The 24,936-nt window shown below is 36.3% G+C and overlaps 2 protein-coding genes across 5 annotated transcripts; both read left to right on the forward strand.

The window, feature by feature from the left end:
* The first annotated feature begins 6,200 nt into the window (after positions 1-6,200).
* LOC120075002 (GDSL esterase/lipase) lies at positions 6,201-10,742 on the forward strand. 4 transcript variants are annotated; one of them, XR_016528948.1, is made up of 5 exons: positions 6,202-6,454; positions 7,307-7,774; positions 8,532-9,701; positions 9,804-10,147; positions 10,343-10,742. XR_016528948.1 is itself a non-coding variant. In XM_090312597.1 (3 exons), exons 1-3 carry the CDS (start codon positions 6,344-6,346, stop codon positions 9,225-9,227), a joined length of 1,275 nt encoding a protein of 424 aa, XP_090168723.1. In that variant the 5' UTR covers positions 6,202-6,343; the 3' UTR covers positions 9,228-10,742. The 4 variants fall into 4 exon arrangements, 1 of the variants encoding a protein (XP_090168723.1); XR_016528949.1 differs by having other exon boundaries at positions 8,532-9,486; XR_016528947.1 differs by having other exon boundaries at positions 6,201-6,454; positions 8,532-10,147.
* An 11,978-nt stretch (positions 10,743-22,720) lies between these two features.
* On the forward strand, positions 22,721-24,801 carry LOC120076461 (SKP1-like protein 1B). The gene is made up of 2 exons (XM_039030297.2): positions 22,721-23,240; positions 24,430-24,801. Exons 1-2 carry the CDS (start codon positions 22,941-22,943, stop codon positions 24,601-24,603), a joined length of 474 nt encoding a protein of 157 aa, XP_038886225.1. The 5' UTR covers positions 22,721-22,940; the 3' UTR covers positions 24,604-24,801.
* Positions 24,802-24,936: the final 135 nt, after the last annotated feature.

Genomic DNA, 24,936 nt, shown 5'->3' on the forward strand with positions numbered 1-24,936 from the left:
ACAAAGCTTGATAAGGATGAAAAAGGTAAAAACGTAGATATTAAAGGTTACAGAGGTATGATTGGATCCTTGCTTTACTTAACTGCGAGTAGGCTTGATATTATGTTTAGTGTATGCATGTATGCTAGATTTCAATTATATCCTAAAGAATCGCACTTGCATGCTGCAAAATGAATTTTTAAATATGTTCTTGGTACCGTTGATTTAGGTTTATGGTATCCTAAAAATGCATCTTTAGATTTGATTACATATTCTGATGATGATTTTGCTGGTAGACTAACTGATAGAAAAAGTACTAGTGGAACATGTCATTTTCTAGGTAGTTCTTTAGTATCTTGGTATAGTAAAAAAACAAAATTCTGTTGCATTATCTACCACTGAGGCTGAATATATTGTTGTTGCTAGTTGTTGTTCTCAAGTTTTATGGATGAAACAAATGTTGCGTGATTTTGGTTTAAATTTTGAACAAGTACCAATCTTTTGTTATAATACTAGTTCAATTAATTTAACTAAAAATCTCATTCAACATTCTAGAACAAAGCATATAGGTATTAAACATCATTTTCTTCGAGAGCATGTGTAGAATAAGAATATTGTCATTAATTATGTTAATACTGAGAACCAGGTAGCAGATATTCTTACAAAGGCATTAAATGAAGAAGCCTTTTATAAAAATAGGCTTGCACTTGGTATTATTAGAATTGCCTAATTATGTTCGATAGGGGGAGCATTATTTATATTTCTATGAATTTATGTGTTATAATTTATTGAGGGGGAGCATTATTTGTATGATTAAGGGGGAGAAAACCATTTATATATCTTTTTATTGATAACAAAAGAGGGAGAAGTATTTTTGATATTATGGTGGTTTGTCATCATCAAAGAAGGGGAGATTGTTAGCTATAGAGCTTCAATCAAACCAAATATTTTGATGATAACAAATTCAGATTTTTTATACTAACATTTTTAGCGTTTCAGAATCACTATCTTGTAGAGCTTGGAAAGACAATTCCAACGCAATTTGAATCGCTCAAATCGGAGTTCAAACAAGAAAGTTATAAGCAAAAGAAGATTGGAGAGAAAATCCAACGTGGCAGTGACACGTGGCACATTGCTGACGTGGCATCTGATGTGGCAGCTGACGTGGCACACAAGCGATCAATATTGATGATGTGGCAGCTGACGTGACGCTCTAGTCGGTCACTTTTTATTGACGTGGCACATAATGTGACAGTGACGTGGCGACCGTGGACGAATGGGATAATGACAAGTGGCGATCACCCAACTTCACGCCCGGACATGCGCGTGCGCTGCACGTGCCTACGGTTTCTTCACAGAATACGGCATGTGATGCTCAATCTCCTCCCCTGTGCACGTGGTGCTCATATCATCCGACTATTTTCTATTTTCATTTTTATTCTCTTATTTTCCTTTAATTTCCTGATCCAATTTTCTCTAAATTCTCACCAAATTTCAGCATTTTCAAATTTGATTTCCTTCCTAAATTTTCATCTTTCAAATCCTTTTTATTCTCCAAATCTCAATAATTCCAATTTTTCAAAATTCCTTTTCAAATCCTTTCTTTTTCTATTTTTATTCAATTTCCACCCTTCATTTGCAATCATATCCAATGGCCAAAATTTATCCCCCTCGCCTATAAATTTGACTTGATTTTACTCTTCATTAACACACTAAAAAGCTATTAAGTCTTAAGCTCTTAATTCTCTCTACTCTCAAATTCTTGTCCTCGTTGCTCCTAAATTGGCCTAGAGTTATTTTTGTGAGTTTTTTTTTAGTGCTCAACTTGTGTATTTAGCCTTCAAGAGGTAATATTGTGAGATTTTCTTTTAATTTTTGGAAATTGTATTAAGGTGTGGGTACACATTGGGTTGTGCGAAAAAGAAATTGGTTTGATCTTGAATCAGTAAAGAGGATCTTGGGTTTCTCTTTAACCTAGGAAAAAGAGGGTCGTGTGTCGGTTTGGTCCTCACCTGCAAGAGGATCACTTAGTGAAATACCCAAAAAGGAGTCTTGGAGAGTGGAGTAGGTAATTTGCCGAACCACTATAATTCCCGGTGTTTTCTCTTCTTCTCTCTCTTTTATTTCTTGTTTTCAATTTTTTTTCTTCTTGTCTTAGTTATTTTTTAATCTTTCCAAATTGCATGATTTAATTTTTAGTGTGTTATTTAAATTTATCCTTGATTAAAATGTTTTTAAATTTGAAGTTATCGTAGCTTGCATGATTTAAGTTTTGTCTTGCATAAATTTTCTTTAATCAAATTAGTAGGTTAACTTTATTGAGCATTTTTTGAAGATAAAATTATTTTTTAAAAAAAATGGTAGTCAACCCTATTCGCCCCCTCTAGTGTTGCCTTTAGATCCTACAGTTATATCTGATGGACACAGAAATATATCTGTGGTAAGAAGAGTTCAGCTGTTGGTCTTTAATGAAATGTCTGACAGTTAACGGATGGTGAATCTCGTGGCTAAAGAGTTTATAAGCTATTCACGTACCGTTGGAGCTTCGAGCCACGGGTCCATCAGGTCTCCTAGGTAGCTTGGATAAAGCCAAGAATTAGTGTTTGGGTCAGTTTATGTTCAAATTGACAAGAGAGAGTTCAATTATATAGAATATAATTGACTGTATGAGATACATTATTTTGGAGGAAATTAGGTATAAATATGATTTATATCATGTGAAGGAGAAATTACTATAGTAGATATGTGATATCAAACTATAGGGTAAGAATATAATATGATTATATTCATTAATTATTAAATTGGTTACTTATATGATAATTGCTTAAAATTTCTCTTAGGCGTGCGTTAGTGGGAGCAGCCTCATTCGGTTATGGTAACCAGTGAATAAAATGAAAATTTGTTTCATTTTGCAAGGGTTCGTAAAAATTGGCATCGGTGTGGAAGCGTAAACGATCGCATAGTCGAGAGCCTATACGATAGTCGCTCAGCGCCTAAACGATCGCACGCTAGTCCCTAAACGATCGCTTAGCTTTCCTAGACGATCGCATAGTATGTCATGTTTTCTAAACAATCGTCCACCTTTTACTAAACGATCGCTTAGTAAAACCTACATGATCGTGTAGCTTCTTCTAAATGATAAGCACTTAGCTAGATGATAGTTCCTTTTCTCTCCCACTTGCTTATCATCTACACGATTAGTTCTTTCTCCAACCTCTACCAAACTCACCAAAGACCACACTTTGGGTTCTCACTTCGAGAATACCAAGAGCTCCATTTTGGTGGTGTCATCCCTGCTGCTGTTCACTTGTCGTGACTATTCATGTTGCTGCCATTCGTGTAGACAATCGTGCTATTGCAGCAAAGGCATTTGTTGGGCGATAGAGTACGGGTGGAGGTTCTTCCACTGCATTTGAGTTCTAAAGCTTGAAGAGGGTCTTCAATTGGTATGAGAACTCTTTCCTTATTTTTATTCTTCAAAGCATGCCTTCAATTAGTGTGAATTTGCATGACTGTATGTTAAAATGTATATGTTGTATTTTGGTATCAGAGCCAGGTTTTGATATTCCAATTTCATTGTTACAACGAATTACATATACATTCTTGGTGGGTGCATGTTTGCTCTGTTTAATTGTTAAATTGTTGTGGATGTGCGGATTAGTGGATGTTAACCTCGGTTTGATTCAATTCTTTTACATTTGCGGTTGTTTGTAAAGGCCCTTGCGTTTTTTGACATAAAATCGTTATCGAGTCTATAATTCAAAGTCTGTTTGAGCCTTGAGTCGTTCGTGAAGAATATTGAAGCAAGCGTTGCAGTTCTTCGAGGAAGGAGACGATCGAAGGTTGATCGCGTCATGTAGACGATGGGGTAATCGATCGCTGAGTATCGGATCGTGTAGATGATGGGATGCTCACGCATCGTTTAACGTGCGCATGCACTAGACGATCGTTTAGGTTAGTAAGCTTCATCGCTTAGTAACTGACTCAACAATCGCTTAATAACGCAAGGTAAATTGTTTACCTGTCGCCGCATTAAGCGATCGCTTAAACGATTGAGCTTCGCTGCCTCGTTGTCGTCTAGCGATCATTTAGTTTTTGCATCTATCGTCTAGTGTTCGCTGGGCGATCGTTTACCTTCAGCGTTTACTACACAATGGAGTCCTTCTGGCAGTTTAAGACCCAGTTCGCTCGATGAAAAATGTAATAGATAGGGTTATTTCATTCTGATTTTTGTAAAGGCTCATCTTGGTCCATTAATCCTTAATTTTATTACATGCGATGTATGGTTTTTATATGTCATATGGTATGCACATATAGTAAATCCCACCTTAGGTTGTGCATTGGTCATGCATCATCTCTTTATTGTAAATATTATAATTTAGAGAAACGTGATTTAATTATGTAAGAGCATGCTCATGCATCATATAATATAAGAGTTATATTTATACATGCATAAAAAGCATTGACATGCATCATCTTTATATTATAATTGTTATAGTATAAGGATGAATGATAACATGTTTGCTTGGTTATTACGCGTTATATAAAAGTTATGTATAGTAATGATCGGACATTGCATGAAACATGATACATAGGTTACTTTATAAATGTTATAAACACCTTGTTGTGCGCAAAGGTTTTAAATTGTTTCTTTTTAAAAGTTAAAGAGAAGTTAGAACTAAAAGAAATAAGAAAGACATGCATGCTCACTTAGGTTTAATTCATGGTTTTAAAGTGTTTAAAACTTGGATCACTTAGACCTAAGATCACGGTTCTAATATATTAGCAACTCTAAGGCTTTAATCGTTTAATCAGTTTAATAGGATTAAATTGGCTAATAAAAGGTTAAAGTGTAGCAAATCTATCTATAAGGAACATTTTGTCTAAGGCGGGTTCTGTCTAGGCTAGGGTATTTAAGTTGACAGAAACGTAGCACCCCTACTTGGGAACTTACCTGTAAAGGTGAATTAGATAGATTTGATGTTGGATTATATAATTAGAGGAGTTTAATTAATTATTTAAGTACCATTAGAACTTTAAGCTACATGTCCATAAGGTCCCCTCTATAGTTCAACAAGGATTAAATGAAAATCAATTTTGGATTAATTTGAATTGTTCAAATTAATTATATGTGATATAATTAAATTAATTTAATTTAATTATATATGATATAAGTACTATAATTTATATGATATATTGTAATATAAAGTTTATTCAAGATGAAATAAATATTTGAATATGATTCAAATATTAATTACATGAATTAGATTCATATAATTAAATTTAGTATAAATGAGATTTAAATTAAATACTCTTCATTAATGAGAGAATGAAAATTATAGGTTATATTGTATTTGATACAATATTAAACTATAGGTTATATGTTATATTTAATATATATTATATGATAAAATAATTATTATATAAATATATATTATTATTTTATTAAAATAGAGTAGCGTTTCACAAGTAGAGATGTCCAATTTCCTCACGGGGATGGGGCCCGGGGCGGAGATTCCCCGATTAGGCGGGGAATGTGGGAGGGAGTGGGGATTGCCCGTCCTTAGCTTTTACATATTTATTTAGTATAGTTATTTAATGTTATGTTATTATTATTATTATATAAATATTACATTTAAATTTCAAATTTGATTATTTATTGGGAAAGATAATGAATATGTTTAAATTGAATGTTTAAATTTAGATTAAATATGTGAATAATTTAATTTATATTTATTTCTTTCTACTAAAAAATTAATTAGTTTTTGTAGGCCAAAATTTGAGTAATTTATTTTTAAATTCAAATTTTCATTTAAAACTAACCATAATAAACAATTTAGTGATAAAATTAATTATTTAATTAAAATTTGCTCACATTAATGATTTAAATTAATTGGCTTTTTTATATAAAAAAATAGTAACGGGAAAAATTCTCCGTGGAAACCCGATCCCTGTGAATTCCCTGTGGAAATCCCGTCCCGATCCTCGTAGAAAATTTCATGGGAATGGAGAATAAAATGGGAAATGGGAACGGGGATGAGAATGACATCCCGCCCTGCCTTATGGACATCTCTATTCACAAGTGACTGATGTAAGTAGAAGGCCAAATTTTGAGTTACTCCTAGATAGAGCCATCCATACAAATTTTCCAAATTCGACAATTTTTTATTATTAGTATTATTATAAATTTTTTATTAGGTGCATATTAGCAACCTAATTGATTGGTAAATTGCCGCCCATCTTTCAAATTCAGAGCTTCACCTCGCTTGGTGATATCGAATTCAATTGTTTGAAAATCATAAAGAAAACCCTAGAAATACACTTCTGGCCGGTCCAAGCAACTGTTCTTCAGGTTCCCCTGATCATGGAGCCTGTTATATTTGTTGTCGACAAATTAAAAGGTTTTGGGACTGCAACCCAGAATTTCTTTGATGGCTTAGTTCATCGTCGCGAAAAATCATCTCGCCGCAATCCGGTAATGGCTTTGTTTGTTTTTTGTTTTTTGTTTTTGTTTTTTTTTATGTAATATCACAATATGTGTTTCTTCTCGCCTGAATTTTGCCTGTTCTTTTTGTTCTTATGATGCTGTTTTTTGTATTTAGATCAGCAAGACTTCGATTTTACTGGCTCGTTTCTATAGCAAGTTTTAATCTCCAGAATTTGATCGTTTTGTGTTAACGTTGTTATAGGTTGCCCTATGACTGTCCTTCTAGATGAACCTTTTGGCTGAACTTTTAATGAATATTGTTAATCTGGCTTTGGAAATTGATACATTAGTATAAATGACTCTGTTTATAACTCCGTTGGTTAGTCAACTATTAACTATTGGGTTGTTGCCAAAGTGAGCTTAGCTCAGCGGTAATTGGCATAACATTCCATCCTAGAGTTGGGAGGTTGGATCCTTCATCCCACAATTGTTGTATTAAAAAAAAAAGGAAAAAAAAAAACTACTGGGTGGTTAAGGAGAAATCCACAATGTGACTGATAGTTTTTCATCTTTGAATGTATGAGTAATAAGTATTTCGAATTTATACCTAGTGGTTATTAAGGGTAGAGATTATTAGTAGTGGTTGCCCCATTAAATGATTTGTCATGGTCAAGGTATATTTTCCTACCATCTTTTTCCAAAACAAATTTCTGGCCCATGGGTATCATCTAAAGTGAATTTCTCGTTTTCTCTTGCCATGTATTTTTAGCAGACGAGATAATGCAGTGATCTGATTTCTTTCCAGTTTCAATCATAAATTTCTGCAACTTGATGATTTCATTGGTACCATAAATGTTTGTGGCATGATAATTAAAAATTATTGCTAGTTCATAATTTCAGATTGAAATCCTGAAGCGGCTACAAAGGGAAGCATTTTCAGATTTAATGAGACTCCGGGACAGGCAAGACAAGGTAGAGAAGGTACTATCCTTTTATAATACACAGAGGAGTAGCCCATTCCAAGAAATTGCCACCCATGTAAAAGGAGAGGTTAATATATTGGGCGCATTGCTATTGATGAGTGTTATTGATAATCATAGCTTCAATACACTTCGTCGAGCAGGAATCTCAACAGGAATTCAATCAAGATTGACTTTTGAAACAACTGTAAGAGAGAGCGATTCTCTTGTTGCAGAGTTTGTAGCCAATCAGAAAGCCACGGTGGATTTTGGTGTTGATTCTGGAAGTGAACTTACTCTATCTAAAGTTCTTTACAAGGCTAATGTGGGAGATTGGATGTCTGCAATTGTTGTTCCTGTTGGAGCTCGATGTAGGGATGTTGCTGTAATTGCAAATCCTTCTCATCAGGTATATTTGATTGCAATCACGACTTTCTATCTAGTGTAAGTATCTGGTGTATGCTTATGAAGTTCTTTATCAGTTGATTGGAGTAGTATGTAATTTGATGCAGTGTTTTTAGGTTGAGGTAATTCTGAAGTAGTAAGGATGAAAAGTAAACGAACCCATTAAATGCACATATATCTGGATTGTTTTGGAAAACGTGTTCAAATACTATGATGGTTTCCTATGTAAAATATTAACATTTTTGGAGCTTTCTAACTACCAAATGTTTTAGAGTTGAGTGGCTGTCCTGTGAGATCAATTGAAGTGCACACAAATTGGTTCAAACAATCACAAGTCACAAGTAATCTTCCTCCATGGGAATGAAAGTTGCTTTAGATAAAAAAGTTATTGTAGCTCAAATTGAATAAACCACTATAATTTTTTGTGCTATTCTCTTTTGCTTTAATGCATATTCCTTTCAAATTAATGTTATATGTCAATATTAATCCAACTCTTTGCAGTTATGTTGGATGATATGAGGGTAGAGGAGTGCTTGTTCTATATTTAATATCATTGTTAATTTTGAACTCAAATTATTTGGTGGTATTTTGGTTGGGTAAACTATTTCCTGAGCCCAGTTATTATGTATGTATTTAATACTAATATATTCCAACCAACTAGTAGTGCTTGTGGATGCTCCCTGGTATTTTTATCTAAGAGTGCATTATCTATTTGGTTTATAAATTATGAAGTTAACCTGAATGGTGCTTCTATGTGGTAGGAAAAGGGTCTTACTGATACTTCATCTTTTGGACCACCCATTTTGGATCAGCCTAGTGGTGGTGCCGTGGGTTTAACAGTGAGAAAATCCAATGTCACTGCTTCCTTAGCTCAATTTATTTCTACGGAGAGAATTCAACCAAGTTTTGATCGGATTCGGCATTACTTTGGTACTTTTGGGCAACTGGTGTGTCAACTTCCAAGAGGAACAAAATTATCGGTTCTGGGTCTTCTCCAAGCAACAAAATTATCTAATCAACATGTCAATCTTGGAGCTCTTACAATTCCAGTGTGTCTTAGTCGACATAAATCTTCTGAAACAGTTGAGGCACCTGATCCACGTTTGTTAACAGTTTCAGGGGAAGCTATTTCAAGGGGATCTATTGCTTTGCTGCTGGAGTCAGAACTTGATGAAGTAACCAGAATTGGAGGTTGGGTTGAGCTGAGCCAATCAAATCCCAAATATTTGCAATGGGCTGTGTCAATGTCTGATAATAATAATGAAGATGCCTTAGGTTGGGGAATGAGTTTAAGTGGGATTCTTGGAGGTCCATTAGATGGGAATCAGTTTCAGATTGAATCTTATGTCAAACTGAACATGAGTAAGAGATTCAAATTAAAGCCAGGAATTGCATATGTTACAGACGGCAATGCCAAAATGATGGCCTTTTTAGTTCGGTCTAATTGGTCTCTCTGATTGATCTTATGAAATGTGTCATTCTTTTCCTGCCTGTGTACGTTGCCAAGAGGGTTTTGGTTTGTCTGAAAGGCCCATATTTGCCTCCAGCGATTGGATGTCTTAACTCTAATAAAAGAAAGGAAAAAGAAATGACCGGCTAGAAGCAAAGACTTACTTCCAGCGGATGTGCATTGAGGTTGTCGGTGGCCATGGATGGGCGGAAGAGCTGACTCTCTCGAGATCTAGCTCCGGTCATCACTTGGAATGGATGAAGAAGGTGAAAAACTCTCAACCATATTCTCACGCATTTGTCTAGATCGTAAGGATTCGCCCTACGCGAACCTCAGGCGAAAACCTTGGATAATCTGAATTTATGCTCATCGACTTCTATTTATAGAGCTTGGATCGCCGATAGCATTAATTGGACTGCTCTGAGTCTGACATTTGGTGCATTAGTTCTTTTCTGAACCTCCACCACTAACAGCGTAGTAGGTGAAATGTCAGCATTAGCTTTGGATTTTCTCGAGGTAGATGTGTTGATGTGTTCATTCCACCAACCTTGTGTTGATCCCATTAGTTTGCATTGTTGTGCAGTTACAGTCATTCAATGACCGCATTCGCTTAATACCGCAACTCTACACGATGACCGCAATCACCTGACGAGTGCAATTCCCATGCGATGAACGCATGTGGCTGATCACCATAACACCCATGCATTGATCTAATGTGTTTGCCTTGCGATGGAGTGTTTCTTCGCATACGGTCATCTATGTGATGGTCCAATTTCCTCGTTTTCATTCATTTCCTGAATGGAAAGAGAGAGTACATATTTTATCATGTTAAATATTTGACTTCCTTTTTTTAAGAAAAGGTTAAATATTTGACTAACAAAGTGGGATTTTTCTCCTTGAAGTGGCGGCAAATGGACGAAGCTTAAGGTACTTTCTTCCATATTCCATTTGTCACGTCAAACGAATCATTTCATTTTGTTAAATACATTCACCAAAAGCTTGAACATAACAATCTGTTCTCACTTTCCTTTTGTTTTATTCTAATCTCAGGAGCATTTGAAATTAACTATGTATTTCAGAGACAAGTTATAAATTAATCTTTTTCCCCTCTTGAATCTGCAGGAACGCTGCTTGTCCTTGCAATCTGCAGGGCGCATTGCTTAATTACTGCTACAAGGTAAAGGTCAGTGGGGGTGTAACAAATTGCAGAAGCTGGTTCTAGTCTCTAGTCTAACTGAGGATGATCCTGTCAGTTTTCATCTTATCTCATTTTGCCTTAGCATCAATACTAAGTTAGAAAATATATGGTAAAGTATTGAATATATACTTTTAGTTAAAGCTTATAGAAACTTGTTGCCTTTTTCTAAGGTATTGTATTTGGCTGCATTTGCTGTTAGCTGATCTCACACTTGTTCTTCTTTTAGCTTTTATTGAAGCATTTCTCGCATTGTTTGGGAAAAGATTACTTCTTTTATTGACATTTATATCATATATTTGAATGATTTCCCATTCTTGGGGAAAAGATCTTGTGTTTTCAAAAACTTATCTTTTTTGTTCAGGAATTTTCCACCATGTGCAAATAATGAAGTTTACTGATTTGACAAACTCAGTAGATTCAAGAAAGAACTCTTGTTTTCAAGTTAGAAAGAGTCCATTTTCTTGAACAAAGCAGTTTATTTGGTCAAAGGAAAAAAAAAAACAACTCGTAGGTAAATTACAAATTTGGTTGTTAAAAAGCTCCTGATATGTGCTTGAAAGGTTTGGAATTGTGTCAATTCGACTGATAAGTGCTTGAAAAGCTCCTGGTTGTTATCATTTATAAATTTTGTGTAGATTAAAGTAAATGTTGAAATTTGAAAATATATTTGCCTGAATATAGCTCAATTGACATTGATTGGTAAAAACCATGAGGTTATGGTCTAAATTCTCTATTCTCAATTGTTGTACTAAAAAAAGGTTGAAAATATATCCACACTAAATTATTAGTTCATGAACTTTGATGTTTATGTCTATTTTGTTGTATTTTCAAAATTTCGAATTTAGATCCTACATTCTCAAAAATTTTAATCTTCACAAATATACTAAACAAAGAATTGGAGGGTTGTTTTGAAATAAAGGAAAATGAGTCAATTTATTTACAAATATAGCAAAATGTTACTAATCACTAATAGATGTGTAGATAGTGATATTTTGTTATATTTGAAAATATTTTTATCATTTAAAATAATTACCAAATTAAAAGTAGAAAATTCTATTAGATAACTTCTTTTAAAAAAATTGAAATCCTATAAGAAACTATCATGTATAAAAGACAATTATGACAAATATCCTTAAACTTTGTCTTTTGTTTCAAATTTACTCTTATATTTTCAAAAGTCGTAATATTGTCCTTAAATATAGGCCATGTTTATGGAAAGGTAATGAATTTGGTGCAACTCGAATTGGATTGCATTGATGGATCAATGGAAATGTGCCTCAATTGTAATGGTTATTTGAGTACAATTAATCACGTTTACCTATGCATTTTACGAAGGTAATCTAGCCCTTATTGAGGTTATGTACTTAGGAGTTGTAATTGGATGGACAAAACAAGATTACGAAAATACCCTCCATTATAAATCAATTTTTTGGACAACTAACGGAGCCCATTTTCGCAAACATTCGAAAATTTATCTGGAACGCTCGATTGATTTCTTCTTCCTCTGACTCTAATGTTCGATTAACATTTTAGGGTTTAGCATCTGGGCACCGATCATAATAAGTGCACCATTTTCGATTATTGTGCTCTATTAGTTGTTCATTTCACAACCTGAATATATCCTATTTTCCTCCCTATAATTGTTTATCTAGGGCCAAAAAAATCGCAGCGTTCTTTTTTCTATTTTCTCGAACTTGTACTTAGAGTTTGATAAAACATAATCTATTTTATCATTGACACTGTAGTTTCATGTTCTACTGAATAATTCTGAAGTTATCGCACTGTTAAAGTAGCCGTTTCCACTTCCGCTTCTGTTTCCCTTACGTTTCCATTTTTGTTTTCGATAGTGATACGCTTAGGATCAATCATCACGTAAATCTAACCATGTCATTGAACCTAAATAGATATGATAAATAAGTAACGCTAACTCAAACGAGAACTTAAATGGTAAAAGTTGAATATCTATGTCTCTTACTTAAAAATTGTTGCAGAGTTGACATGGCACAAATCCAGTATAAGATTCTTAAGGTCGAGTGGTTTCCTACTAAGTACACCAGTCTATTCCATATCAAGCATGCCAACATCGTTATCAAGCGGAAGTTGAGTCTTGCACAATTGGATATGTTTAAAAGAACAATATTCGGTCATTTTATAGATTTAAATATTATATTCAGTAGTGGTCTCATTCATGAAGCCTTACCGAGAGAGATTGTGGATAACAGAGAAGACTGCATGTCATTCAATATTATGGGGAGCATTGTGACGTTTGGGAAAGCAAAATTCCTATTGGTGTTGAGACTGTTGTCGCCAACACTTGTCGTTGAGTGGACGAAATTTATTGGTTATCATTTGTGAGACATGTATTTCAATTATGAAAGACTTAAGCTGTTTGTCTTGGAGAAATAGTACCTGAAAAGTGAGTTAAAAAATGATGAAGATGCTGCTAAAGTTTCATTGGTATACTATACGAAGCTTACAATGATGGGAAAGGATAAGCATATGTTCGTTGATCAGTAACTATTACAGGTTGCTGATGACCTCGACTATTTCAACATTATGGATTGGGGGGTCAATGTTATGGGAGAGAACCTTGGACAATTTGTAATGGGCTTGTGTTAGGAAGGCTAGGATGTACATGGACAATACATCAAAGAATCCATCTTACGTCATAAAGTTCAGCCTTCCTTGGTTTCCACTTGTGTTTCAGGTTAAGTAGTTCGGGTACATGATTATAATTCAATCAATTCATCGTATGCATCTTCCGTGCTTACATGAAATTTATTTCTAATGCTTTTGTGCAAGAATTGATAAGTTTGATTATATGAGACATTGTCCATGATTGATGGTGTTGCTGCAACGAAATTAAATATCACCGCGGTTTCTCGAATACTTTGTTGGAGTTACCTACGACCAACACCACTTCTCACCTTGCAAGATAAGGTTTTTAATTCTGCATTGGTAAGTGTTCATTCTTGTGCATTTTGATAACAGACAAGCACCAAAACTTATAGATATTTTATGGAATGTTGTGTAGACTGTGGTACATATGGTGCTAGACATGTCAGATGATTAACATGCATATGCATCCACCCTAGTACATGAGAGCCCATTGCACGTAGGACCTCCAATTGAACCTACTATTCATTGATGCCAGTCACTATACCTCTGAAACCCCATGTCAGTTGTTCCATTGTTGATGCCCATATAAGTGAACTCGTCAGTGACGATTTTGTACGTGGTCCACTGGAAACTCACGTTAATGATGTCTCATACTTTCTGTCAAGTAGTACACAACAGGATGAACATGTACGGGGACTCGCACAACTCATCTCCATCAATTGATCAATGTCTAGATCAATTGCACAATGAAATTTAGGATGTTAAGGCAACATCCTCATTAATTGATCAATGCATGGGCCACTTACAGAACGAAATCTAGGAGATGAAGAACGTGCTTGTTGATCTTAGCAACAGGATGAGAACTGTCTTTCAATTCCTCGAATCAATCTTAAAGGTTAGTAAAATTCAATAGTAACTGCATAATGTTATTGTACCATTGCATAATACTTATATAGTTGTGGCATTTCCATTCAGATTTCTATTCAGATTTCCATGTAAATGGTTTCCTCAAGATTTCCATTCAGAAAGGTCGTCTTGACGTCAATTTGTCAGATCTCGTAATTATAATAAGCTGTAATGGATAGGAGGATGCAAATCGACTTTAACATGCAAAAGGCGAGAAAGACTCCTAATAGTTGACTTCTTCTACCTGGGTATAACCCTTTGCCACAAGTCAAGCCTTGAAGGTAACCTTCCCATCAGTAATCCGTTTGCGCTTATAAATCCATTTACAACCTATAGGTCTTACTCCATCAGGCTGATCTATAAGATCCCATACTGAGTTGAAGTACATTGATTCCATCTTAATATCCATGGCCTTGACCCATTCATCCCGGTCTACATCCTCCATTACCTTCTGATAAGACAACGGATCCTCAACGTCGCCATCTGCTACCAAAGCAAGGATTTCCGTGAAACTCAGATAGCAAACGGCGGGTTCGTAACCCTCCCACTGCATCGAGGTTCCCTAAAATCTTAAGGTGGAATCAACCTACTAGATGAACTATCATCAACAACTCTTGCTAATGAAGCAGATTCTTCAACAACTCTTGTTGAAGTTTCGGTAGTTTCATTGGAAAGCTCACGCAACACGACTTTACTACATGGACTGTGCTCTCTAGTATGATCTTCCTCTAGGAAAGTAGTATTCGTGGAAACAAACACCCTATTTTCTAACGGATCATAAAAATAGCCCCTCGTATACCTTTGGGGTAGCCTACAAAGAGGTATAACCTCGACCGTAGTTCCAACTTCTTGGGATTCGTCTTAAGCACATGTGCAAGGCAACCCCAAATGTGGAAGTGACGTAAACTAGCTTTACGCCCATTCCACAACTCTAGAGGTGTTCTCGTAACACTCTTGGAAGGAGTACAGTTGAGTATGTAGACTGCAGTCTCCACTGCGAAACCGCAAAACGAGTCCAGTAAGGAAGCGTAACTCATCATCGAATGAACCATGTCAACAAGGTTCTATTTCTCCTCTTCGCTACGCCATTTTGCTGAGGTGTACCCAACGCTAAGAGTTGGGAAATGATTCCATATTCTATCAAATAGTCCTGGAATGCCGAGTTTAAAAACTCTTCACCTTGATCCGATCGAAGTGTTTTAATCCGTCTATCCAATGCGTTTTCAACTTCAGCCTTGAACTTTTTGAACTTTTCAAAGGATCCAGACTTCCGTTGCATCAGATAAATATACCTATAACTAGAGTAATCATCAATAAAATTGATAAAATACTTATAGCCATCCCGGGCTCGCATATTCATAGGACCACAAAGGTCAAAATATACTAACTCAAGAGGCTCTTTGGCTCGATAACCTTTTCCAGTAAAAGGTCTTTTAGTTATTTTATCCTCAAGGCAAGATTTGCACACTGGTAAAGAATTTTCTTTTAACTCACTTAGAAATCCATTCTTCACCAATCTCTCAAATCTATTGAGATTGACGTGCCCTAATCGAATGTGCCAAAAATGGTCATTTTCTTTTGGAGAAATTCGTTGACGTTTAGATTGAGTTACAACAGTTTTAAACAACTCTGTGTTATGGAGGGAACTTAAGGCTAACGGTCTTAGTACATACAAATTACTTTCCAGATAAGTTGTGCAAATTTCAACATCATTTTTATAAATAAACACTTTATCCACATTAAAAAAAAAAAAAAACGTATATTTACATTGTAACAAACAATTTACAGAAATAAGGTTCCTCTTAAGTTCAGGAACAACATATACATCGTTTAAAACTAGAAACCTATTATGAAAAGATAACTGGATGCCCCCCACTGCCACAGTTGAGTGACATGCCCGGTGCCTACTCGCATCATTATCTCACTAGCCTCTAGCTGTTGCCAGAATTTAATCCCCTAAAAAGAAGAAAAAAACGTGATTAGTGGCGCCTGAATCAATTATCCAAGCAGAATCATCATTCTCCACTAAATATGTTTCTAGTACAAGTAAATTATATTTACCTTTATCTGCCTTGGCGACCTTCTTTTCCTTCTGCCAGCAAGGACAATTCCTCTTCTAGTGTCTGTCTTGATTGCACTGGAAACATTTTCCTTTTTCAACCGGTGGTGGACGCCTTCTTGGGGCGGTAGGTGACGGGTTAGCAGGCGCTTTCCCTTTCCCGTTACCACCCTTTTTCTTCTTCCCCTTTGGAGAGTTAGAAGTAGAAGGTGCAGACTTCATTCCTAAGGTCGAACCTCGATGGAGCGTCCTTGAGGATGAAGCAACATTTGCCTCAACCTTTTTCCTCTCCTTACTTTTTAGTAAAGATTAGTATGTCTGCAACTCATTGAGGAGAATTGTAAGGGTGTATTTCACTTTATTAAGAATCACATTACTAACAAAGTACAAGAAGTTCTCCGACAAAGAATGTAGGATTATGCTAATCTAACTACCCTCATCGATAGTACACTCATTCAACCCCGCCACATTGAAGTGGACCATCATGTTAAGCACATGTTCACGAATAGAGGTGCCTTCCTCCATTTTAGAGTTGAATATGTATTTAAGAGCCTCGTACTTGAGCTGTTTAGACGGTTGTCCAAACATCCCCGCAGGGACTCCATGATCTCACGCGCTAAGACCATGGGTTCATGCTTCTTGGCCAACACGTCATTAAGACTTGCCATGATATAGGCTCGGGCCTTCTCATTTGTCTGTGTCCATCGCTTATATGCCTCCCGAACATTCCGAGCGACGCTGAGAGCTGGAATAAGAGGATAGACCTTTGTAAGGGCAAACATGAGATCCTCGATGATTATAATTGTCATGATAATATATTTCCATGTCGAAAAGTTGTTGCCAGTAAGTTTCTCGTTGCTAAGCAAAGCTAAAGTGGCTATAGCCATTTTAAAAACTTGTTACTAAAAAAACGAACAAACTTTTATAAGATTTTTCTAAACTACATTTTAACCAATTAATTTTAGCAAAACAGTTTCTAAGTACCCTAAGTGTATAAGACTTCTATTTTGCAATGATGCCCAACGAGGCAAGACAAACGTCACCGGTGGGGTGATTAGATGCACCTTCCCTGGGATGAGACATTCTCAACCATTAGGCAGAACCAACTCTTGAAACTAAACCTAACAACCACCATTTATTTGGTCAAGAACTGTTAACCCTTAACAATTCCGCGTAAGTATGACCCCTCGCTTTCGATGCCAGAGTCCCGCCCTAATGAGCCCACCGTAGGGAAGAATTAGATTAGGACAAGAGACTAAGTAACATAATCCTCTTACAGGAGATTAAATAAAGAAACGTGCAAAACTACCATCCTATAGGGGGGACACTCCCAGGGTGCCTCGAGGCAATGCGCATGAACTTTATTCAATCTAATGAGGGAGATCGTGGGATATGCTGTCGTACTTCTCACTCTCACTTGCTATGAACATTCTCTCCATCCACTTTGATATTGACCTATCCAAACACCATCTTTTAGGGCGACACTCCCAGGGTGCCACGAGGCCGATGATAGATCTCACGGTGTAGACTATATGGGAGAAACGTGAAAGGTTTAAATGAAGTATCATATGCCCCAAGTACCTCCCACTGAATGTTCTACCTAGGGGTTCATTAACCTAGACAATCCGACTATTTATTTTAGTCTAAGTCATCTTTTAAGTCCGCTCATAAACAACTTTTGTCTATGAAATAAATAAGCTCAAGTAGTCACATTTAAACACTTTAATGGACTGTCCTTAACTTGCATGCATGCATCAAATCTATCTAATTCATCTTTTCAGGTAGGTTCCCAGGTAGGGGTATTACGTTTCCGTCAACTTAAATACCCAGCCTAGACAAAACCCGCCTCAGACAAAAGGTCCCTTATAGATAGATTTTCTACACTTTAACCTTTTATTAGTCAATTTAATCCTATTAAACTAATTAAAAGATTAAAGTCTAAAGGTTGCTAATCATATCAGAACCGTGATCTTAGGTCTATGTCATCCAAGTTTTAAACATTTTAAACCCATGAATTAAACCTAAGTGAGCATGCATGTCTTTTTTATTGCTTTTAGTTCTAGTTTCTCTTTAATTATTAAAAAGAAACAACTAAAACACATTGCACATAACAAGATATTTATAACGCTTATAAAATAATGTGTCATGCTTCATGCAATGTCCGGTCATTACTATACATAACTTTTATATACATGTAATAACCAAGCAAACATGTTTTCCATACACCCTTATACTATAACAATTATATATAAAGATGATGCATGTCAATGCTTTTTATGCATGCATAAATATAACTCTTATATTTGATGCATGAGCATGTTCTTACGTAATTTAAATCATGCTTCTCTAAATTATAACATTTATAATAAAGAGATGATGCATGACCAATGCATAACCTAAGGTGGGATTTTCCTATATGTGCATACCATATGACATATAAATAAACATACATCACATGTATTATACCAAAGATTAATGGACCGGGATGAACCTACACAAAATCGGAATGAAAAATTCTATCTATTACATTTTTCCATCGAGCAAACCGGTTCACAGACGAATCGGGTCTTGAACCGCCGGGCGAAGCTCCATCATTTAGTAAATGCCTCCAGGTAAACGATCGCTTATCGCACACTAGACGATAATGCGGAAAGCTAAACGATCGCTTAGACGATAACGAGGTTGCGAAGCTTGATTGTCTAGACGATCGCTTAACACGCGAAAAGGTAAACGATTTACCCCGCCTTTACTTCGAGATTTTATAGTCAGTAACTAAGCGATGAGGCTTGCTGAGCTATACGATCGTCTAGTTCGTGCACGCGTTAAACGACACCCGAGTATCCGATACTCAGCGATCGCCTACCCCATCGTCTACACGACCCGACCAACTCTTGATCGTCTTCTTCCTCGAAGAACAACAACCTTTGCTTCGAACTTCTTCACGAACGATGCAAAACTCAAACTAACTTTGAATTACAGACTCGATAACAATTAATTATGCCCAAAAATGCAGGGGCCTTTACAATTAATTGACAATGTAAAAGAATTTAACAAACCGAGCTTTCATCCCGGAAAACTCCATTAATCCACACATCCACAAACGAATTTAACTATTAAACAGAGAGTAGATATGCTGCACCCACCAAGAATGTATATACAATTCTTTGCAGCAATGAAATTGGAATATCAGAAACTTGGCTCTGATACCAATTGAAAGAACTCTTATACAAGAGTACCTATGAGCGGAAGCGGTTCTTTCCAATTTCATTGTGACAAAATTTTCATACATACATTCTAACATACAGATATACATTGAAAACACTAATTACTGGCATGCTTTAAAAAATAAAGACAAAAGACCGAGAGAATGTACCGGTTGAAGACTTTCTTCATAAGAACTTAGTCTCACCGTGAACTAAAACCTCACGCTTCTACTCGTCCAGCAAGCAATCACCTAACACCACCATGGTCGTCTACACGAACAGCAGTGCATGAACAAAAAGCAATGGAGACGACATCACCGCTCGAAGCCCTCAGTATTCTCGGAGTGAGAATCCAAAAGGTGGACTTTGATGGAATTTGTAGAAGGGAAGAGGAAAAGCAATCATGTACTACGAACAAACAAGTGGGAGAAAAGAGAGACTACCGTATAGTCGGGTGCTTGGACGTTTAGGTCGGGGTACACGATCGTGTAGTAATTGCTAAGCGATCATCTATCAAAAGTTAAGCGATCGTTTAGTTACCTCAGCGCTAAACGATCGTCTAGCAAAGGTAAGCGATCGTTTAGATAATCGCAGACGATCGTTTAGAAATGCCGGTGTGCGATCATTTAGTTAGGCGAGCACTATCGTATAGGTTCTCAACACTAAGCGATACAAGACTTTCACACCGTGAGCGATTTAGCGTGTCTTTTGAAAAAAATGAATACTATTTTTCGTTTTATTCTTTAGTTACTAGAACTGAATTGAACTTCCCACTATCGCACGAAACCGGAGAAAACTTCAGCCAATTATCTCATAACCGCCTAATTAATAAAATAAAAAATATAATCATATTATATTATTAACCTATAGTTTGATATCATATATCAACTACAGTGTTTTCTCCTCTACTTGATATAAATCATATTTATATCCAATTTCCTCCAAAATAATGTATCTCATACATTTAGTCAATCATATCATATATAATTAACCAGTTCAATTATATCATGTATAATTGAACTCCTTCTTGTCAATTTGAACATTTCAAACTCAAAACTAATTCTCAACTTGTATCCAAGCTACCAAGGGGACCTTATGAACCTATGGCTCGAAGCTTCAACGGTAAGTGAATAACTGACTAAACTCTTTAGCCACGAAATCCACCATCTGTTAATTGTCAGGCATTCCACTAAAGACCGATAACTGAACTCTTTTTACCACAGATATATTTCTGTATCCATCGGATATAACCAATCATGAGTACAATAACCCTTCACAGATGCTCGTAAGTACTGCTGAGCCAATTTACCGTTTTGCCCCTATAGTTACATCTCACTCCTTAAGTACCACTGATCCCTCTAATGAACAATACAACATGTTCTAACTATGTGTGAACACCTCTCAGGCCATGAGAAGGTGTGTGGTGCCACGTTATTCAAGTCCTAGAATCAGCCCTTAAGGGAGCTATCTATCTACTTGCCCCTGCTTCAGGGAAGGAGTGAACTTCATCTTGTGTAACTGAGTTCCCAGCTCTTAAATCAGACGAATCCTTGAAGTGGTAGGTTTGAGTCGGCGGCCTGGCTACTCACACCCATGGAAATCAAAGGACCGTCCTCAATGGTAGAAGTTCCCAACTCACTCAGGATTGAGGTCATGTTACATATGGTCATCCTAGTGAAGTGAAATCTCTGTCATAAACGATGTTATATAACGGGACGTTAACACTTCATGGTCAGGTCTTATACAAACTCTTTGTATAGGACGCCCCCACTCACATGTCCCCTACACGAACGATTAGGATCAGACCATCTATGATAAGTCACAACACTTGTAACTATTCCACAAAGCGGGCCGCATCCATAGCGTTACCAGGATAAGGTTTCCCTCCTATATCCATATACTATAGACCATTTTGGTTATTACTTAAGACATAATCCACTTGTATGTCACCACATACATGTTTAAGTTACATAAAGACAACTAAAGATTTTAAGTTTATTGGTTTGTGGTAAAACAAATAAAACATTTAGATGAACAAAAACAAGAAGTGAAGTAAATATCATATATGATACATCACAAGCATTCGTACAAACTGTTTACAAACTACAGGACATGAGACTTTAGGCCTCAGGGCATCAACCCCAACAAACGCCATTAATCTACCTATTGAATATATGCATTCAATTAGATGATCGAACGATAACTATTACATTACGTGTTCACATATGGGCATCACATGTATATGCTTATCATTTGGGTTCATATGAACGATAACTCAAAATGGAAATGCTAACGGTAATTATGTAGTGATTTGTAAATCGATGTGTCAGTGCAAATAACCAGACGTCCCTCCATCTTCCTCTCTCAAACCATGCACCCCTTCAAGTGTATATATACAACTAGCATTATGTAAAATTTTCAAATTTCTCTTGGACAAAAGAAAATGTGGTCTGATAGGGACAATAGTTTCAACTCATATGAGTACCTATCGGCTTCTCAGTGGTCGAGCTCAGAACCAGAGAGCCCACCAATCGATGCAATCACACCAAAGTCATCCATGGACGACTCTTTGTATCAAGTTGCACACAAGGCGAATGGAAGCTCGAACAACGAGTCCCCCCACATCTATCACTCACATTGTCTCCAAAAACGAGAAGGAACCTTTATAGCCAAGTGTGAACAAGCCTTCCCCCTGCGAGACATCCTTTAGCTCAGTCAACTGCCCTCCCCAATAGGCAGGATTAAGGAGAACAAAGAGAAGAAGATGGGAACAGAGTCACAGAGAAAATTGTCGTCGTGCTAATAAAGGATCTACTGACAGGGAGACGGTGGCCAAAAAGATGAAGAACAAGGCTCGATGTGCACTGGTAATCTTGTCCAACGATTCGAAATAAGGTGTATTATGTTTTTCTTCTTCTTTTTGGTTAATGTGTTTTGGCGAATCACCATCCGCCATGAAAAAAATATATTTTTTGGAAAAAATGTAAACTTACCTATATTATTTATAATATATTTTGTTTGGGTTTGATCAATCTTGCCAAATTCTTCAACAAACAAACATTTCACATACTGATAGTGAACACATATATGAAAAATATGAAGATGAATAATGGGAATGATAAAATATAAATTTATCGATACGGATTCCTATTTAGTTAACGGTAGATAAAAAATCTTAAAAATTGGATGAACGGGAACAATCATTTAGACCACTCACCATCACCAATCAACCCAAGCGGTGTAATAATAACTAATGACGTGTGAGGACAACTTTTGGAAACTCGAATCAAGTTATCAACAAAGAGGGTGTGGGTCCCACTCAATATTCAAACATAATTCGATTGACCTCTCCACGTCCCTCATTCTGATTACTGTCAATCATTATGGATTTTCAACTAGAGTCTACAGGATGCGGAACGTCAATAAATACTAACAAACGCAAAAAAGTGGATCCCACTTTTCAAATTACCTTTTATTTATTGTGAATATAGCCTAGATGTTTTAAATCTATTATTAAAATAGAACAAAAATTGAAACTTAGAACGGTGTGACAATCAAAATTATTATAATAATAATTATTGTTGTTCTATAAAAGGCAATGGGTTATCGGTGAGGTTTGATCTTTAAAAGCCATTTTGTGGTCAGTTTCTTACATTTTCTTTCTCTCTTTCGCAAATCGCAAAGCGTCTCTCTGGGTTTTCGCACCGAATCCTCCAGAAACCGAAATACGCCACCATGTCTTCTGGCCGGAAAATTACCTTGAAGAGCTCCGACGGCGAGATCTTTGAGGTCGACGAAGCGGTGGCCTTGGAGTCTCAGACTATCAAGCACATGATTGAAGACGATTGCGCCGATAGTGGAATCCCCCTTCCTAACGTCAACAGCAAGATCTTGTCCAAGGTTATCGAGTACTGCAAGAAGCACGTCGAGTCCCCTAAGCCGGAGGATCGTACTGGCTCCGTCGACGACGACCTCAAGACTTGGGACAGCGAATTCGTCAAAGTCGACCAGGCTACCTTATTCGATCTCATTCTGGTTTGTCCATTCTACTTTCTTCAGTTCGCTTGCTTTTCCTTAGGGCTTTGTCTTTTTGCCTTTCTATCTATGCCCTCCCTCCGATTGTTTGGTTAATTTTGGAGTCTAGGGTTTCGGTAGATTTGGGTACTTACTCTAAGTTTGCATAAACTGTTTTCTGTTCTGGTCTGATGCTTGAATGAGATATCGCAAATTGTTAAATGGGATATTGCAAAATTACTGAAACGTGAATGCCTCCTGCAGTTTTATTTTCGAACTGGAGTCGGTAGGGGAGCACATTTATTGATTTATAAGGGTTTGTATGGAAGGTTCGCAAATATTTGGCAGTACCCACTTAGTTTAGAAATGCTTGAACTACTAGCAAAATAACCACACGGGTGTTCCGATTACCATTCTACTTGTTTAACATGTTTAATCCAATCTCTTAAGCTTTATGGTGGATATGGAAGTACCCATTTAGTTTAGTTGAGGTAACTCGATGTAAATTGCTTATCTGCGAGTGTGATATGGATGAATCATCGTTTTCTTTTTACCCGTTAAACTTGATTTTTCGGAATTGTTTTGGTTTGAATGAGTTTATTTCTACTTTTGGTCCTTTCTTATAAGACTTTAATGAAATTTCTAGTTTGTTCGAACATTTGAATTTCTGTATTTATATTATGAAGTTTCTCCTGTTTTGACTCCTGCTAATCATATGACACTTATCATACGTTATTCATTCATCTGTATGTGTGTGTGTTTTTGGTTGTGGTTTATCTAAAGTTTATTGGTTCTTCTCAATTACTTTAAATTGTACCCAGTTATTTCATCGTATTTTTGACAAACGAGTAACCAAGAAGTTGCCTTCTCTTCTATACTAGCATCATCTTGAATCCACCTAAATCCTTTTTGGATTGTAATCTTTTTTACGTTTTTGAAAATTTTAATGGTATCCATTAAATCAATCTGCTTGCTATATACTCTTTCTTAATGACAAGTCTCTTATCTTTCTCTCAAAAATTCACTTGCTATATATGTTATGAGCGGATATGGTGAAGATGCTGTATCTATTATATTAAAACTTTTGCTTGAAATAGCGGCCCTACCATTTGAAACTCCCCAAAGTAGAATCATCATTGGTGGTCACTGTTCAGATCTCTGCTAATTTTCTGAAATTGACGTGTGATAACTATGGTGAGAATCTTTGCAGGCTGCAAACTATCTCAACATCAAAAGCTTGCTTGATCTGACTTGTCAGACAGTGGCAGACATGATCAAGGGGAAGACTCCTGAGGAGATCCGTAAGACATTTAACATCAAGAACGACTTTACGCCCGAGGAAGAAGAGGAGGTTCGTAGGGAGAACCAATGGGCCTTTGAATAAAAAAGAACAAAGGAGAATGGATCACTTATAATGTTACTTTTCTCTTGTCGCATGGTAATGTTTGATGCTTGTGTTATCAGTTATGTTAAAACTCTGTAATGTTCGTTGGGTGTTTTAACTATGTTCTACAATGTTATCTTTCATCCAACTTACCAGACTTCGGCATTTTTTATTAATATCGTACATTGTCTTTTTCCATGAATGTTTTCATTTTTGTTAACTCAAAGGTTTTTTCAGGCAAGAAATGAAGTGGTGAAACTTTGGGAGTAGTGAACTCCTGACCTACATTATAACTCTCAAGGCCATTTACATGTATTTTATTACTTTACAGTT

The sequence above is a fragment of the Benincasa hispida genome, chromosome 4, assembly GCF_027475165.1.
Source record: "Benincasa hispida cultivar pf3 chromosome 4, pf3_genome.v1.1, whole genome shotgun sequence".
NCBI lineage: Eukaryota > Viridiplantae > Streptophyta > Magnoliopsida > Cucurbitales > Cucurbitaceae > Benincasa > Benincasa hispida.

Coding starts and splice junctions, on each gene's coding strand:
- LOC120075002 (XM_090312597.1), top strand. CDS start 6,344: ATGGAGCCTGTTATATTTGTTGTCGACAAATTAAAAGGTTTTGGGACT. Junction 6,455..7,306: donor AATCATCTCGCCGCAATCCG/GTAATGGCTTTG, acceptor TCATAATTTCAG/ATTGAAATCCTGAAGCGGCT. Junction 7,775..8,531: donor TTGCAAATCCTTCTCATCAG/GTATATTTGATT, acceptor TCTATGTGGTAG/GAAAAGGGTCTTACTGATAC.
- LOC120076461 (XM_039030297.2), top strand. CDS start 22,941: ATGTCTTCTGGCCGGAAAATTACCTTGAAGAGCTCCGACGGCGAGATC. Junction 23,241..24,429: donor CCTTATTCGATCTCATTCTG/GTTTGTCCATTC, acceptor GAATCTTTGCAG/GCTGCAAACTATCTCAACAT.